The sequence below is a fragment of the Xiphophorus couchianus genome, chromosome 1 (assembly GCF_001444195.1).
Source record: "Xiphophorus couchianus chromosome 1, X_couchianus-1.0, whole genome shotgun sequence".
Classification (NCBI taxonomy): domain Eukaryota; kingdom Metazoa; phylum Chordata; class Actinopteri; order Cyprinodontiformes; family Poeciliidae; genus Xiphophorus; species Xiphophorus couchianus.
In genome coordinates this window covers 15,443,402-15,459,912 of record NC_040228.1, presented here as the reverse complement: position 1 = coordinate 15,459,912, position 16,511 = coordinate 15,443,402, and the positions used below count along the sequence as shown (strand labels likewise).

The window sequence follows — 16,511 nt, the reverse complement described above, 5'->3', positions numbered from 1 at the left end:
GACGTCGGGTCAGTTGAGGGTCTGGCGTACCACCGAGGCTGGGACACACTCTACTGGACGAGTTACACCACCTCCACCATCACTCGCCACACAGTAGACCAGAGCCGCTCCGTGGCTTATAACCGCAACATTGTCGTTACGATGTCTGGAGAAGACCACCCTAGAGCCTTTGTGCTGGATGAGTGTCAGGAGTGAGTCAGCTGTGTGAGATCTTTGCCTTAGCCGCCCGTTTTCTTGTCGAGAACATTTATTTTGTCTTGGTGAGCCGTTGATTCTATAAAAGGGCTTTCTGGTAGCCTGCCACAATTCTTGTCTTCTGCTATTTCCCAGTCTCATGTTCTGGACAAACTGGAACGAGCAGTCTCCCAGCATCATGAGGGCCTCTCTGAACGGAGCCAATGTGCTGGTGATCATTGGCAGTGACATTAAAACTCCTAATGGCCTGGCCATCGATCACCGTGCTGAGAAACTCTACTTCTCCGACGCCACTCTGGACAAGATCGAACGTTGCGAATATGACGGAAGTAACCGCTATGTAAGGCAGCTCTTTAACTTGATGCTACTTGTGGGGAAAATGATGCTGTGTTAGCACCAAAACATATTCATGTTTTTAAAACTAATGCATTAGGTGTTGTTGAAGAACGAACCAGTACATCCATTCGGTCTGGCCGTGTACGGAGACTACATATTCTGGACGGACTGGGTGAGGCGAGCTGTCTTGAGGGGAGACAAGTTCACGGGAGGAGACATGAAAGTGCTGCGAGCCGACATCCCTCAGCAGCCAATGGGCATCATTGCTGTGGCTAACGATACCAACAGCTGTGGGTATCATTCACTGCATCCATTTAGTTAGCATAACTTATGAATATGTATTTTAAAGTATTTGTTTTTTCCTTAACATCTTTCCTAAAGAGTTAGAAAAGAGATGTTCTAACAGAATGGTTAAAATGGATATTTATCCTTGTTCGCCAAACTATCGGTTCATACTGAAATGCCTCAAGCAAGTGCTAAAATGCTTTTACATTTTCATTGTTTAATCCAAAAAAATGTTGCATGCTCAATGATTCAAGGCCTTTTATCATAATGGGAAACAGTTTGGGCTGCTTTACATCTGAAGTTTTAAATTCTTCTGGGCAGCTGTCACCACACAGGTGACAGGTATTCATTAATTATTTACTCAACTACCCTAAGCGCTAAGCCTGGAGTATGGAAAAGAAAAACAGAGATTACACATACTTACTTGCATCAATAGCGCTATAGATGTCCATAAAAAGAACACACTCAGCAAGAAAGCTTGGTCTGATGAATACAAACAGAGCACACACACAGGTAAGGACAGTAATAGCTCAGTCAACAGCTTCTTTCAGGAAAGATGTGCAACTAAGCACAAAACCACTAAACCACAAATATGTTGTATAAAAAAGAAAAACAAACATTACATATACCTAATGGCAGTAACAGTAATGTTAATGGCTTCATCAAAGAAAGAAGCACAGGTAGATGGAACCAAAGACTTAAGAGTACTTTCTAAAGAGTACAAGCTAAACGCTAAATCTCGAGGTCATGAGTACTTTCTGGTCTCCTTCTTCATCAGTATGTCACTTTCATATTTTTAGCTGGAAAGAGCATACCAAACAATATTTGACCTAAATACAATGTGGATTTTTTTTTTTGCGCCGAGAACCATTTATTAACCCTGATTGTAGGTTATACCGTGAAAAGTATGTTGCAATAAACAAACCATCCTGTTGTCCTCAGGTGAGTACTCTCCATGTCGAACAAATAACGGAGGCTGCCAGGATTTGTGTCTGCCCACATCTGACGGACGGGTGAACTGCAGTTGCCGCGGCGATAGGCAGCTCCTCGAGGACAATACCTGCTCTTGTAAGAAGGAAGGGGCAAAACCTAAAGAAGGCCTTGAAATGTGACAAAGTGTAAGTGTTTCTGAAAATGAATGCTTTCCCCCCCTGTGACCAGCGCTGAATATGTCATGTGGAAGTGTTGATGACTTTGAGTGCGGAAACGGCGACTGCATCAACTACAGCCTCACATGTGATGGGATGGCCCACTGCAAGGACAAGTCAGACGAAAAGCAATCTTATTGTGGTGAGTTCTGATTGAAAACAATCAGGTGGAAAATAATAAATCTTGTAATATATATATAACTTGTATTAATGTATGGTAAGAAAATGTACATTCGAGGCTAGAAAAGAAAGTAAAACACAAATAAATGATGAAAATGAAAACTTTTTCTCTACAGCCAATCGCATTTGTAAGAAGGGCTACCGAAAGTGCCTTAATGGCCGCTGTCTTGGCCACCAGTTCTGGTGCGACGGCACAGATGACTGCGGCGACAACTCAGATGAAGTGCCCTGCAACAGTAAGTAAAGCCAGTCCACGCTAAGCATAGCGTGATTGATCGGCCTGTTTTAAAGAGAACGTAAATGTACTTAATCTGGAGCTTGGATTTTCTTTGCTAAATTCCCATTTCCTTTCCTTGCAGTGACTCTGTGCAAAGCAGGAGAGTTCCAGTGCAAAGACGGGAGCTGCATCTCCAACCACAGCCGCTGCGACCAGGTGGTCAACTGTGAGGATGCTAGTGATGAAATGAACTGCCGTATGTAATCCATTGTTAAATTAAAAACTACAACCTCGTGGGATTTTTCAGAATTAAAAAAGAATTTATAAATATGAAGCTTAGAAAGGTTTTATTTTCTCAGAACCTACCGACTGTTCGCGTTTCTTCCGCCTTGGAGTTAAAGGCTCCACCTTCCGAAGCTGTGAGAAAACAACGCTGTGTTATCTGTCCTCATGGGTGTGTGATGGCAACAATGACTGTGGAGACTTTTCTGATGAGAGAAACTGTCCAGGTGGAATGTCTTTATTTTTCTTCTGACACTTTCAACTTCCTTCAGCGCTCCAAAGGTTCACTTTCTTGTTTTTCTTTCCTTTTGCAGATAAGAGGAAGCTGAAATGTCCCGTTAACTTCTTTGCTTGCCCCAGTGGGCGTTGCATCCCGATGAGCTGGACCTGCGATAAGGAAAACGACTGTGAGAATGGAGCTGATGAAACCCACTGCGGTCAGTCTATGTGCAAAGTCGAGCTCATTTTTTCCTACAAACACAAAGTCTCGCAGAAGAGTTAGACTGTTTCCTTTTACAACACATCTTGCTGTTCTTTCAAGATACTAAACACACCTTCTCTTTTCCTGCAGACAAGTTTTGTTCGCCCACTCAGTTCGAATGTGGGAACCACCGCTGCATCTCCAAGAACTGGGTGTGTGACGGCTTCGATGACTGCGGCGACAACTCTGACGAAGGCCAGATATGTGGTAACTAATATTACAGCTGCTTTCTGTCGCACATTCACTGGAAACATTCAACCATCTTACCTTCAACTGACTAATCCATTCCTTCACAGACAATAAGTCCTGCAGCCCTGACGTTTTCCAGTGCCCGGGTTCCCACATGTGTGTGCCCCAGCGTTGGAAGTGCGATGGAGATAATGACTGTCCCGATGGAGCCGATGAGAGCTTGAAAGCTGGATGCAGTAAGTCAGTCTGCTATGATTGCAGGAAATAGAAAGAAAACTCCTAACATCCGTTTAATAAAAGCGATTATTTCTGCTTTCAGTGTACACCAACAATACATGTGATACCAAGAATGAGTTCATGTGCCAGAACAGACAGTGCATTCCAAAGCACTTTGTATGTGACCATGACATTGATTGCTCTGATGGTTCGGATGAGTCCCCAGAATGTGGTTAGTTTTTGTATCTAAAAAAAAATAAATAAATTGTATAGGAATTTTATAACGCCAGTACTGGTTATATTTTTGTTTAATACCTGCTTATTTTGAGGTTAAAAGTCTGTAATTTGTGGTTTTCATGTAGAATACCCACCATGTGGTCCAGAGGAGTTTCGCTGTGCCAATGGACGTTGCCTCAACCAGAAGAAGTGGGAATGTGACGGCGAGTTTGACTGTCCAGATCACTCTGATGAAGCTCCCAAAAACCCTCACTGTGTAGATTCTGGTAGGATCTCAATATTTATTTTTATTTTATCATCCAAAAGCTAATACTCTGACCATGCATGGGTTGGTTACTGGTGTTAAGGTACACAAAGACTTAAAAAAAGTTTTGGCTTCAAAAATAAAACCATTACCACGATTTAAGTCTTTGTACAGTCACGCCAGAGAACGTTCCTGAGCGACCAGAGTTCTTTTTTTTTCTTTTTTTTTTAAGCCTGACCCGAAACACAAATACTGTAGTTTATCCTTTGGTGAAAAATAACATTTGAGAAGCTATTAAATGTCTGCTAAGCAGCCAACCAGTCAGTTTATCCATTGTATTTTTGTTATCTTAGCCGCAGTAGAAAAAATGGCTTCAGACCAAATGTAAACACCCTAATGCTGATTGGTAAAGAACAGATTACTGGTAGTCTGTAAATCTGCATATTCTACATTGTTAAGCACCAGACACATATGTCCTTCAATAGCGAATTTATGTTTCTTTTACTAGCCTCCTTGGGATAATTCATCATTTGCAAACTAGTAAAAACATAAGTTCTAGTTTTCGTACCAACTTTTTGTCTGAGAAAAAGTCTTACTTATTACACTGACTCTGTGCATCTGTGGTTTCAGAGAGGATCTGTAATGAATCTTCCTTCATGTGCCACAATAAGAAGTGTTTGAATGAAACTCTGCTGTGCAACCGGAACGATGATTGCGGCGATGGCTCTGATGAGCGCAACTGCTTCATCAATGAGTGTCTAAACAGCAAGCTGAGCGGCTGCTCTCAGCTCTGCGACGATCTCAAAATCGGCTTTAAAGTAAGACACCTCACTTATTGTTGCCCAGTGTGTACAGCACTTTTAGCTGCTTTTAGTATGAAAATAACTTTAAAGAACTTTAAACTTTAAAGTACATTGAAATTTCAGATTTTCACTTTTTAATGTTGGTCTGCAGAAGCTTGGCTACAAAAATTTCTCATACTTTCACTGCGAGCACAGAGTTAGCAGAGATAATATTTGCTGTTTGTTCAAGCGGACCTGGTTATAAAAAGATCTGAAGCCCGTCTCTTCAGGTTTACAGTTACGCAAGATGAAATTTTGTTTTGGCCCTCATTCCTGAAAGGAGGGAGGCCGGTCTTGGGACAGCTTGAACTCTGTGTGAACTGCTACATCTGTGGTGTGCAGTGCGTTAGGGCAGGGCTTCTTCTACAACCAACAAACACTTTGTGCCTGTTTTTACTTACCTATGTAATTTTGTTCTGTTTAGTGATCGAGTTTGGTATCTGGATAAACATTGATATTACAATGAAACATAAAGCAGTCACTTCCTTGCACGGGCCAAGGGAGTCATGCGCAACCAGAGTAAATGTGAGGGCTGCTTGAATGACCTCATCTGTGACACTTTGACACATGTGCTCTGCTGTTGGTCCCTGCAGTGCAGATGCCATCCCGGCTTCCAGCTGAAGCGAAATGGGAAGACGTGTGTGGATATAGACGAGTGCACGACCACCTACCCCTGTTCTCAGCACTGCCTGAACACTCACGGCAGCTTCCACTGTCTCTGCGTGGACGGCTTTGAAGTCAGCCCCAATGACCCCACCATCTGCAAGTCCACTTCGGGTAAAGGCAGCCACGAGTGGGATTTATAATTCACTACTTGCACATATGTAGTTCAGTCTTGAGTAATTTTGTTTTGGATGGTACTTGTGTGTAGAAGTGGAACCCTACCTGATTTTTGCGAATCGCTACTATCTGAGAAAGCTCAACCTGGATGGTTCCAACTACACTCTTATAAAGCAGGTGGGATCTCTGGCTCTCTGTTTGGAGAAATATTTGTGTTCTCGTTGTTGGCTTGTTATGTAAAGATAATTATTAATCCTAATTTATTGTTTTCAATCAGGGACTTAACAATGCAGTAGCACTGGACTTTCACTATGCAGAGCAGATGATCTACTGGACAGACGTGACCACTCAGGGAAGCATGATCCGACGGATGCAAATGAACGGCACCAACATGGAGGTCAGGACTTCAGTAACTGCTAAATTTGATTTGTGACTGTTTTTCAGCTTTTGTTAGCAGTGCAAATAAAATGTATTCTTCTATTTTTTTGACCGATCTGGTAGGTTTTGCACCGAACCTCCCTGAGTAATCCCGATGGTCTGGCAGTGGACTGGGTCGGTGGAAATCTATACTGGTGTGACAAAGGTCGTGACACCATCGAAGTCTCGAAGCTTAATGGCGCCTACCGGACTGTGCTGGTCAACAGTGGCCTGAGGGAGCCGCGGGCTGTCGCTGTGGACGTCCGCTATGGGTGAGCCACGTTATTTTAACTCGCGACGATGAAGGTCCTTGCTTTGAGTATCTTTAATTTAAGTGAATCTGTGCTTTCTGCTGGTTAGATACCTTTACTGGTCCGACTGGGGTGATAACCCTCACATTGGGAGAATTGGAATGGACGGCACAGGCAGAAACATTATCATTGAGGATAAGATCACCTGGCCCAACGGACTGACCTTGGACTTTGTCAATGATCGGATTTACTGGGCAGATGCCAGAGAGGACTATATCGAGTTTGCCAGCCTGGATGGAACCAGCAGACACACAGGTAATGCATCAGAAATGACAGAAATGTTTGTTGCCAAACTTGGTTTATTTCGAAGAAAAAAACAAAAACAATACATAAATTTAATAGATTGACAGATAATGTCCACATCTTTGATTTGGCACGTCAAAACTTTAGCATGATTCCACCATGTTTTCAGGTTTATGTTCCAGGGCTGTAGAGAATAGAAAAACTGAGGACATGAGGGTTCTACATGGTTCATAATTAACAAGCAACTCAGAAATGTATTTTGACCCAAGACCATTTAGTGCTTTATGGACCAATTGCAGAACTGTAAAGACTATCCTTTTATAACTAAGGAGCCAGTGCAGTGATTTATGATCCAATGTGACATATTTTCCCCTTTGTTGGTCTGGACTCTGGCAGCTGCATTTTGGGTGATGTCTGTTCGTTTTGTTTGTTTTATTTTACAGAGACCAGTAAAGACACTTTTTTTTCTGTGTCCTGTTTTGACAGGAAACTCTTTTTTATGGCAATGGTTTTAATATTATGCCAAGTAAGGTTTTAAATGCAACTCTGCTCCAGCACACCTGAATCAAATAAATAGCTCTTTTTAATATTTATTTGTGTGCTAGCACGCTGAAGAGGTAATTCAATAATTTTGTTCAGCTGTGTTAGTGCAGGGATTCATCTAAAACCTGCATAACTGTAGAATTTGAGGACTAGAGTTGGTGTCTCCCGGTCTAGTTAAACATGGAGGTCATGTAGTTGTTAAATAAAAGTGACTCGAGAATACACCCATGAGGGATCCCACAACTGAATTTTGTTGCCCCATCTTTATAATTCATAAACTGCCTTTTAAATAATCTTTGCCAATTATATTAGTATGAATATGGGCCTATAATTACTCATTATTGATGCAACAAACTATGTGCGTGTTAAATAAAAAATATATATATTATTTACATCGTTCAGTGTAATCTCACAGCAGCCTGGTGATCTAACTGGGGTGATTCCACTGAATCAGATGCTTCTTAACCACCATTGTAGCCGCGTGTGTGTTTGAAGAACAAGACTCAGATAAGGACAGACCAAAGGGCACTTTGAGCTAATGCGACTAATATCTGAACTTGTGCCAAGGCTGTAAACCTGCTGTTATGTATTAATTTTATTAAAGCAGAATATTGGTAAAAATCATTGCTGATTTTTTTATTAATTTTTTATTTTTGTACCATTTAGTAGGCGTTTCAAAGGAGTGCCACCTGCTTTCTGTGTTTGCTCTGCCAGATGTGCATGTCTGAATTGCTGCTGCGTGTTTATTTAACACGGCAACCCCCAAACACAGAGCATGCATGAGACGCCACATATATGTTGCCAGAAGAAAAAAAAGACGAGCAACTAGAGTGTAAAACTTAATGAGGTGTAGAAGCTGTTGCATAAGAGGGATATAATGGAGACTCTATCTGTTCACTCAGTTTTACATTAACAGAACAGGAAGTTTCTCTTTGCTGTAACAACACCTCAATGGCAAGAATAGGATTTTATGTACTCCTATAGATTCCTTTATGTGCTTACTAAATTACTGCATGGATTTCTAATGTACATTATTGGTAAAAAGGGAAAGTCTGTGCATGCACTGTGTGCCCTTTGTCCCCCATATGTTGAGAAAAGCAGCTGTTGAATTTCAAAATCAATTTTTGGAGGAGTTAAAGGAAGGAGAATGTTTTCAATATTATTGTTAATATATTTTGAAAAGTGTTTGAAATCATATATTTTGGTATGAACCAAGCATAAACAGTGTGAAAATTCATAAAAGTGTCTGTTTTTTTCACTCGATGAGACCTGGAGTATTTACTTGTGAAAACTGGCAAACACAAAATAACTCAAAGGTCTTTCAGATTTAACTTAACAGGTTCAATATGAAATGATTCGACAAATGACATTAAATTTGTATACTTTAATTATTGCTTAAATTAAACAAAGCTGATAGCAGCCGTTAAGAAAGGGTACAAACCATTACACATCAGCTTATTCCCCGTTGTTATTTTTGATGGATTAAAGTGATAAGTGATCATAAAAACGCTCAAGTCTCAGTTATAGATCAAATTAATCTGCACTGACCAGCCTTATTGAAACCAGTTTAAGGACAATAATACAGAAAAGAAGGTTATCTTAAGGTACTGAAACTGTTTTCATAATTTACATTAAATGGAAACAACTTTTTTTAATCTAAAAAGTAGCACTTTAGATCCAGGTCTCATCGAGTGAAAAAAACAGACACTTTTATGAATTTTCACACTGTTTATGCTTGTGACAAGATGAAGGTGGTGGGGTAAAAAAAAAAAAAAAAAACTTAAACTGACCTTAAAAACATGATCATATCTTTAATGTGTTTGCTCTCACAGTTCTGAACCACGACATCCCTCACATCTTTGCCATGACGCTGTTTGAGGAGTACATCTACTGGACCGACTGGGAAACAAAATCCATCAACAGGGCGCACAAGACCATGGGTACCAACAAGACCACCCTGATCAACACCTTGCACCGGCCCATGGATATTCACATTTACCATCCCTACCGCCAGCCGCCAGGTAAAAGCTTGATATAGTTCAGTGCGTTTTGACAATAATTTACAACAGTTTTTCAAGACAAACTTTTAATACACTTCAGGTTTTTTCTGCTTTTGCTGTTAAAAAAATGTTTATCTCTTCATCTCCGTCACAGTTCTGAAACATCCGTGCCAGACAGACAACGGTGGCTGCAGCAACCTCTGCCTCCTCTCGCCAGGCGGAGGATACAAATGTGCCTGTCCCACTAACTTCTATCTGGCCAGCGACCAGCGGACATGCATGTCCAACTGTACGGCGAGTCAGGTAAGCTGGCTGTGTGCTCAGCATCTAGTTGGAAGGATAGAAAGCTTCAAGCTGTTTCCAGGTCTGCAGAAGTATGGAAAAAATAAACTTATGTGGCTTTCCAGATTATTTTTTGTTTAGTGTCTCTTTTAAAATTGATCATTTGATTTTTCCTAAAATAGTCGACTATAGCGACCAAAGGGCTTCTTCTCTAAATGCAAATTAAATGTAATTTTTAATGTCATTATTCAGTTCTTCCACACCAAGTCTCAAATTCGAAGTTTTTTTTAATCCAAGTTTTTATATTCTGAGAACTTGCAGTGATCGTCCCTCAAGTTTCATGGTCGTGGAACACTTTTATTGTTCTCACGGTTTCAGTTAGAAAACTATTTGTCAAGTAGATATGTATGCACAGCGAATAGGCCACAATAGATAAAAATTTGTTTAAAAAAAAAAGTAGAGAGATGCAATCATAAAACAACTCTGATTACATATAGATCATAGGGAGGAGAGCAGCAGGAAAAATACCTAAGAAAGTATGGGACTTTGAAATGGAAAATTTGTAGGAATCTATGAAAAAGAGTTGAATGGACCAGGGAAGCATTACTATTCTGGTTTGTAGTTTAGTTTTTTTAAGTTCTGCTATATAAAACATTAGAAATTAAAAATGACAAACTCATTTTGTCCTGACTGCATAATTGAAACACCTGTACTGATGTCTTGTGACTCCAGCTCTGCTCTCAGTTTGGATCATTTCTCTCTCTGTTCCAGTTTGTGTGCAAGAATGACAAGTGCATTCCTTTCTGGTGGAAATGCGACACTGAGGATGACTGTGGCGACGGGTCAGACGAGCCTGCAGACTGTCGTAAGTATCTGAGAAAGAAGACGATGGTGTATCACACTAATGTAAGGTGCTTGTGGTTGAGTTGAACTCTGAGATATACTCATGTTGACCAGAATGCTGATAAACTGTGTCTTATCTGTGACAGCGGAGTTTAAATGCAGACCGGGACAGTTTCAGTGCGGTACAGGCATCTGCACCAACCCTGCTTATATCTGCGATGGAGATAACGACTGCCAGGACTTTTCAGACGAGGCCAACTGTGGTAGGTCTTTGTTTTTAGTTATTATTAGCAGCTACATTATGCCAGCATCTAGGTATCTTTAAGGGGGAAAACACTCTATTTGCTTATAATTTTTGTTCCCAGATATTCATGTTTGCCTGCCCAGCCAGTTCAAATGTTCCCACCCGAACCGCTGCATCCCAGGGATCTTCCGATGCAACGGCCAGGAAAACTGCGGTGAAGGCGAGGATGAGAAGGACTGCCGTAAGTGACCCCGGTTTACCAGTTTACTCAATTTAAACTGCAAACTAACAATGATCGTATTTTCCCCAACAGCTGAGGTTACATGTGCTCCCACGCAGTTCCAGTGTGCGATGACCAAACGCTGCATACCTCGCCTCTGGGTGTGCGACAGGGACAATGACTGCGCCGATGGGTCAGATGAACCAGCCAACTGCAGTAAGTTCACTGACCGGAGGAGATAACTCTGATGTACCTTTTGTGAATGTCACTCACCGTTGTGCCCAAACATTTGTATTCCCCGCAGCTCAAATGACATGCGGTGTGGATGAGTTCCGATGCAAAGACTCTGGGCGCTGCATCCCCGCACGCTGGAAGTGTGACGGCGAGGACGACTGTGGCGACTCCTCCGACGAGCCAAAAGAAGAGTGCGGTAGGAACTTTCTGCCCCTGAAGAGAAGCCAGTGTCGCAGATGTTTCTACATTTTTGCTTGCTGCAACTTATGCTTGTAAATCATGCAGCTGAGAGGACTTGTGAGCCCTACCAGTTCAGATGCAAGAACAACCGCTGCGTGCCGGGCCGCTGGCAGTGCGACTACGACAACGATTGCGGGGACAACTCAGATGAGGAGAAATGCCGTAGGTGTCTCTCTTTCTGCAGCAAAGCAATGCCTCCGCACCTCTCTACGCCTATCTGCTCACTCTGTCCGCCGCCAGTAACCCATGTGCATCAACCACCAGCAACAAATTCAACTTTCTCCTTTTGATGTCTAACAAATTGATGATCCTGAATGCAAATTCATTGCATTGACATTTCTAAAGCATCTCACCTCATCTGATATTTGTTTCATTTCATACTGTCCTGTTGGTATGAGCCAGAGGTAAGTTATTCCACCTCCCATTATCAGCGCCGTGTCTCTCGTGTGTCACCTCCACTTCCCCAGCCTGACCTGTGAGAGTCTGCAAGCAGATCTGCAAATCTGTCCATTTCCCAAAGCTTTAGTAGTCCTTTATTGACGGACTTCCAAAGTTAATGTTATTTTTTCACAATTAAGAATATAGCAACACTAAAGAAAGATAGTGACACAAGAGAAAGAAAAGATATCTCTGTGCAGTCTCTCACATAAACTTCTGAAGTCTTGTCTACCCATGCATGTGTTGCGTTCTTCTGCGTTGTGCTCAAAGCTTGCTCACATGACTTTTGTCAGTGTTTGTTAGTGACGGAAGCCTCTCTTTCTGTAGAGCCTCGTCAATGTTCAGAGAGCGAGTTCGCCTGCACGAACGGCCGCTGCATTGCCGGGAGATGGAAGTGTGACGGAGATCACGACTGCGCTGATGGATCTGATGAGGTGAGGGGCGTGACGGTGAGGTTTTATATGCTCCTGTTAAGGAACCTCATAAATGAGTTTTTGTTTCGCTTGACATCAAAGGAAATGTTATTCCTTTTGTTTGCTTGAGGTTTTTTTCTGCTTTTCAGTGAAACTTATTGGAGGTTCGATTTTGTTCGAACTTTTAAATTTGTATGTGGAAATAATTTTCTCCATTTAATAGTAAACCAATTAAAAATAAATCTTTACAACTTACCCTCCTCACCCAGCAATTAAAAAACATTGTGTGTATGTTTGTGCAAAAAAAAAAATCAAATACAGACTTTTTTTTTACAAGAATGTGGAAAATCTGTGCCAATAATGATTGTAGCAAAAACAACTTCTTATGTTTGCACCAAGCAGGAGGACCTGCATAACGTTTCTTCAGCAGATTAAAATGGTTTTCTCCATCGAACGTCTTCTTCGCTTTAATGAGTTAATAATTTATATGTAATTTTTTTTTGTTATATAAGATTTACATCTTTATTTCATTTAGCTATTTCTTTAACTTTAAAACCAAACTCCATAAAGCGTGACTTCATAGTAAAAAGAAAACATAGAGTTAAATGTGGGCCAAGTTTCATCATGGAGCACAGCAGCGTCATTTGAAATCCATTCTGACTTCTCGTGGTGAACTCTCAGTATGTGGGTTGTGTGTCATCAATAGCATGGCTGTGATTTGAAGTGTGACAACGACCAGTTCCAGTGTAAGAGTGGTCACTGCATCCCGATCCGCTGGAGATGTGACTCTGACCCGGACTGCATGGACGGCAGTGATGAGGAGAACTGCGGCAGCACTGGTTAGTCTTTTCTGGCAAGGATGTTGGATTGTGTCCCATAGGTTTGCCTCAGAGACACAAAATACTGTAGTTTGCAATCTTTCTTCTCCAAGCTTTTTCAGATTTTCGGTTGGTCTTTTTGAGTCTAAATAACTTGGAGTGAGCCAGATTTATGTGGCTTAAAAACATTCCTCTGAAATAGGTCAGCACAGTAGATCAAAGCGCAGTCTTCACCACGCTATCAAAATGTGCAGTGCCTCAATCGCGTGAATACACTTGCAATAGTTGGTGGGATACCATCTTCAATGTTGGATGGACTTTAAATGACTTCAATAACCAGACTTCATGGTTTTTTTGTTAGACAGTTATAGAATTTCAATCACTAAGATTGGTAGATTGGTGGGGACATAACGACGAAAACATAGAGAAAAGTCAGGAAATGTGAAATAATCAAATTGTTTGTGCAATATTTAGCAACAGTAACTACATGTTTTGGTGATATCATGCAGCTCTACTCAACCAGAGTGAGAGGAAAAAGCTGCTTACATTTTAAGAAAATCTGCAAAAGGCCTTGAAGAAGCCTGAAGTAATGTTCAAAACACATTTAAGGATTGCTTGCTGGTTGGACAGTGGGTTTTGCATCAACCTATGTTACTTCCTTTGTTAGCTTAATTTGAAAAAGTTGATCTTATTCGACACTGATAAAAAATGACCTTGTTTTTCTGTTTCTCAGCTGGACGTCACTGTCCTCAAAATGAGTTCCAGTGCAACAACACTCTGTGCAAACCACTCGCCTGGAAGTGTGATGGGGAAGATGACTGTGGTGACAACTCTGATGAGAATCCAGAGGAATGCAGTGAGTTGATCTTTTTAGTCGCACACTTTCTAAATGTCTCGTTTGCTATCGTGTTCTGACCTGTTTCTTTCTCTCTCTTTCTTCTGTGTCTCGTCCATTCTTCCTCTCAGGGAGGTTCCAGTGTCCTCCTACCAGAGTCTTCCGGTGCCTGAACGACCGTGTGTGTCTGCACATGTCGAGGAGGTGTGACGGCGTTAATAACTGTGGGGACGGCTCGGACGAATTCAACTGTGGTGAGAAGTGGAGCTGTTCAGAGGAACAGCAACATATTCACATTTTTGTGGAATTTTCTTCTCAAAAATGTTTAAGGGGTGTGAAAACGTTTTCACGGAAGTGTTTGATTAGAAAAAAACCTCTACTTCGTCAGCTTGGATTATTACAGACATGTCCGCGATTGCATTTTCAGAGGCCCACCAAGCGACTCCCACGTGTGAGAAGGATGAGTTCTCGTGCTTCAACGGCAGATGCATCAGCTCCAATCTGCGCTGCAACTTCTTCAATGACTGCGAAGACTTTGGCTCTGATGAGATCCAATGCAAAACAGGTGCTTCCTTGCTGACCCAGCGTCCAAGCTTTGAGACACAGGAACTCAGAATTTCCCGTCTCATATTTAAATTGCCTGTTTAATCTCAGACAAAAGGCTAAACGACTGCCGCAGCAACAGCACTCAGTGCGGCAATGTAGACGAGGCACAGTGCATCACCAACGGCACGGACTCCTTCTGCTCCTGCAAAAAGGGTTTCCAGAAGACCGGGCACCACACCTGTGGAGGTACACTTGCAGATTATTTACAAAACAAATTGTTGCGATTAGGACTAAAGAAACTGGTTTGTAATATTTCATTGGCATTAATATTTTCCTTTGGCTCTTTGTCTCTCAGATAAAAATGAGTGTTTAGAGTTTGGAGTTTGCTCCCAGATCTGCAACAACACCAAGGGTTCCTACAAATGCAGCTGCCACAAGTACTTTACCAGGATCAATGACACTTGCAAGGCTGACAGTAAGGATAATCCGATCATTGCTTTTTTTTACCTCTTAGATTTAATTTCAAATGCTTTGGTGCATTTCTCAAAACAGTTGGTGCAAACTGCCAAGCCTAATCGATTACCTGGTAAAGCGAGTCGCTTAATCAAAACGGATAGCTCAATAACATCATCAGCGTTAGCAGAATGAAAAGTCCTGACGCCATGTTTATGGACAAGATTATCGAATGTCTTTGTCAGGTTTTCATTATGATAGTTCCCTCTGTTCTTTCAATGCAAAGAAATCTACTACCTCACAGCAGTCACTATTTGCACAGACATTTGAAACCCACAGTTACATTTTATGTAATGGGGTAAAAAGGACACTGCTACATAGGTTTCACATCTTTACTGCATGCTCTTTGTAATTCTAGTTTAAGCAAACTAGAAAAGTACAAACTTTTTAAAACAAACATAAGAAACACCCTCTCCATTAAGATGTACACAACTGTAAGCGATATTGCAGTTCATCTTGAAAATGAATTGGACCGCACACAGCACCGGAAATCATTTTTGCACGTCCAGATGCTCCTTTCTGTCTTCAACGAGATACTTTCCTGGCAATGCAGCAAAGAAAGTGTCTCCTCGAGTGGTGAGGACAAAATGACTAAATGTTGTGGAGGATGAACCAGCGGTTATGAAGATTGTTCTTATGATTGGAAAAATGCACCAAAACATTTGGAAAAAAATAACTGACAAACTTAAAAGATTTTGAGAATCGCTGCTGTAACTTCTTCCTCCGGTCCTCCAAGGCATGAACAGCAGTCGACAGATCCTATACATAGCCGACGACAACGAAATTCGCAGCCTGGATCCCGGCATGCCCAACTGGCGCTACGAGCAGATCTTTCAGGGCGACGCCAGCGTGCGAATCGACGCCATGGATTTGCACGTCAAAAGCAACCGTATTTTCTGGACCAACTGGCACACTGGCCGCATCTCCTCCTACGAGCTCCCAGAGCCGTCCTCGTCCTCATCGTCATCGTCCTCCTCATCGTCATCGTCCTCCACAAACTCTCACGCCAACCGCCGGCAGAACGAGGGCGGCATCACCAACCTGCAGGTAGAGCTTGTAAACAATCTGAAGATGTGTCGCTTTAGAAGACAAAAAAAAAAGCTGCTAAGTTGTTTTCTGCTCATATCCAGATCAGGGAGCTGAAGATGCCCCGTGGTATAGCAGTGGACTGGGTGGCTGGAAACCTGTACTGGACAGACTCTGGTCGAGATGTGATCGAAGTGGCTCAGATGTCGGGGCAGCACTGCAAGACCCTCATCTCTGGCATGATAGATGAGCCATATGCTATTGTAGTGGACCCACAACGAAGGTCAGAGAGAAGCTTGACCTATAATCTACACTACCTTGTACTTTTTGTCATGTTACGACGGGAATCTTCAATGTGGTATTGAGGATATATTTGACAAACAAAAAGTAGTCAAATTTTTAAGTAGAACTGACAAGGTACTTGGTTTTATAATTTGACCAATATATGGGTCAAATGTGGGAGAATTTAAAGATGTATTAACACTTTTGCACTCATTTCTTAATGCCATATTTCTGAGCCTTGTGACTGTGTGTTGTGTCTCTTTAGCACCATGTACTGGGCAGACTGGGGAAACCATCCTAAAATCGAGACGGCTGCCATGGATGGCACTCTTAGACAGACTCTCGTTCAAGAAAACATCCAGTGGCCCACAGGTCAGTGCTGTTTGAGCGTTGAATGATTCTTTCAGGTCCAAAATGTTCCAAACCAATGA

The 16,511-nt window shown here is 41.8% G+C and overlaps 1 protein-coding gene across 2 annotated transcripts in view; it reads left to right on the top strand.

Moving 5' to 3' along the window:
* Nucleotides 1–16,511, top strand: part of lrp1ab (low density lipoprotein receptor-related protein 1Ab) — a 94,409-nt gene that overhangs the window by 72,734 nt on the left and 5,164 nt on the right. For both annotated transcript variants that reach the window (XM_028015730.1, XM_028015738.1), the window contains exons 42-78: nt 2–191; nt 331–535; nt 629–821; nt 1,759–1,884; nt 1,978–2,106; nt 2,261–2,380; nt 2,504–2,617; nt 2,721–2,870; nt 2,958–3,080; nt 3,215–3,331; nt 3,421–3,549; nt 3,633–3,761; nt 3,892–4,032; nt 4,641–4,828; nt 5,446–5,629; nt 5,724–5,809; nt 5,910–6,029; nt 6,134–6,321; nt 6,410–6,615; nt 8,979–9,167; nt 9,301–9,449; nt 10,200–10,293; nt 10,418–10,534; nt 10,637–10,756; nt 10,829–10,951; nt 11,040–11,165; nt 11,255–11,371; nt 11,975–12,081; nt 12,767–12,899; nt 13,612–13,734; nt 13,845–13,967; nt 14,141–14,278; nt 14,368–14,505; nt 14,615–14,734; nt 15,509–15,819; nt 15,903–16,081; nt 16,346–16,452. In XM_028015730.1, coding sequence (XP_027871531.1) covers nt 2–191; nt 331–535; nt 629–821; nt 1,759–1,884; nt 1,978–2,106; nt 2,261–2,380; nt 2,504–2,617; nt 2,721–2,870; nt 2,958–3,080; nt 3,215–3,331; nt 3,421–3,549; nt 3,633–3,761; nt 3,892–4,032; nt 4,641–4,828; nt 5,446–5,629; nt 5,724–5,809; nt 5,910–6,029; nt 6,134–6,321; nt 6,410–6,615; nt 8,979–9,167; nt 9,301–9,449; nt 10,200–10,293; nt 10,418–10,534; nt 10,637–10,756; nt 10,829–10,951; nt 11,040–11,165; nt 11,255–11,371; nt 11,975–12,081; nt 12,767–12,899; nt 13,612–13,734; nt 13,845–13,967; nt 14,141–14,278; nt 14,368–14,505; nt 14,615–14,734; nt 15,509–15,819; nt 15,903–16,081; nt 16,346–16,452 — 5,352 coding nt within the window. The remainder of the gene's footprint in view (nt 1; nt 192–330; nt 536–628; nt 822–1,758; nt 1,885–1,977; nt 2,107–2,260; nt 2,381–2,503; nt 2,618–2,720; nt 2,871–2,957; nt 3,081–3,214; nt 3,332–3,420; nt 3,550–3,632; nt 3,762–3,891; nt 4,033–4,640; nt 4,829–5,445; nt 5,630–5,723; nt 5,810–5,909; nt 6,030–6,133; nt 6,322–6,409; nt 6,616–8,978; nt 9,168–9,300; nt 9,450–10,199; nt 10,294–10,417; nt 10,535–10,636; nt 10,757–10,828; nt 10,952–11,039; nt 11,166–11,254; nt 11,372–11,974; nt 12,082–12,766; nt 12,900–13,611; nt 13,735–13,844; nt 13,968–14,140; nt 14,279–14,367; nt 14,506–14,614; nt 14,735–15,508; nt 15,820–15,902; nt 16,082–16,345; nt 16,453–16,511) is intronic.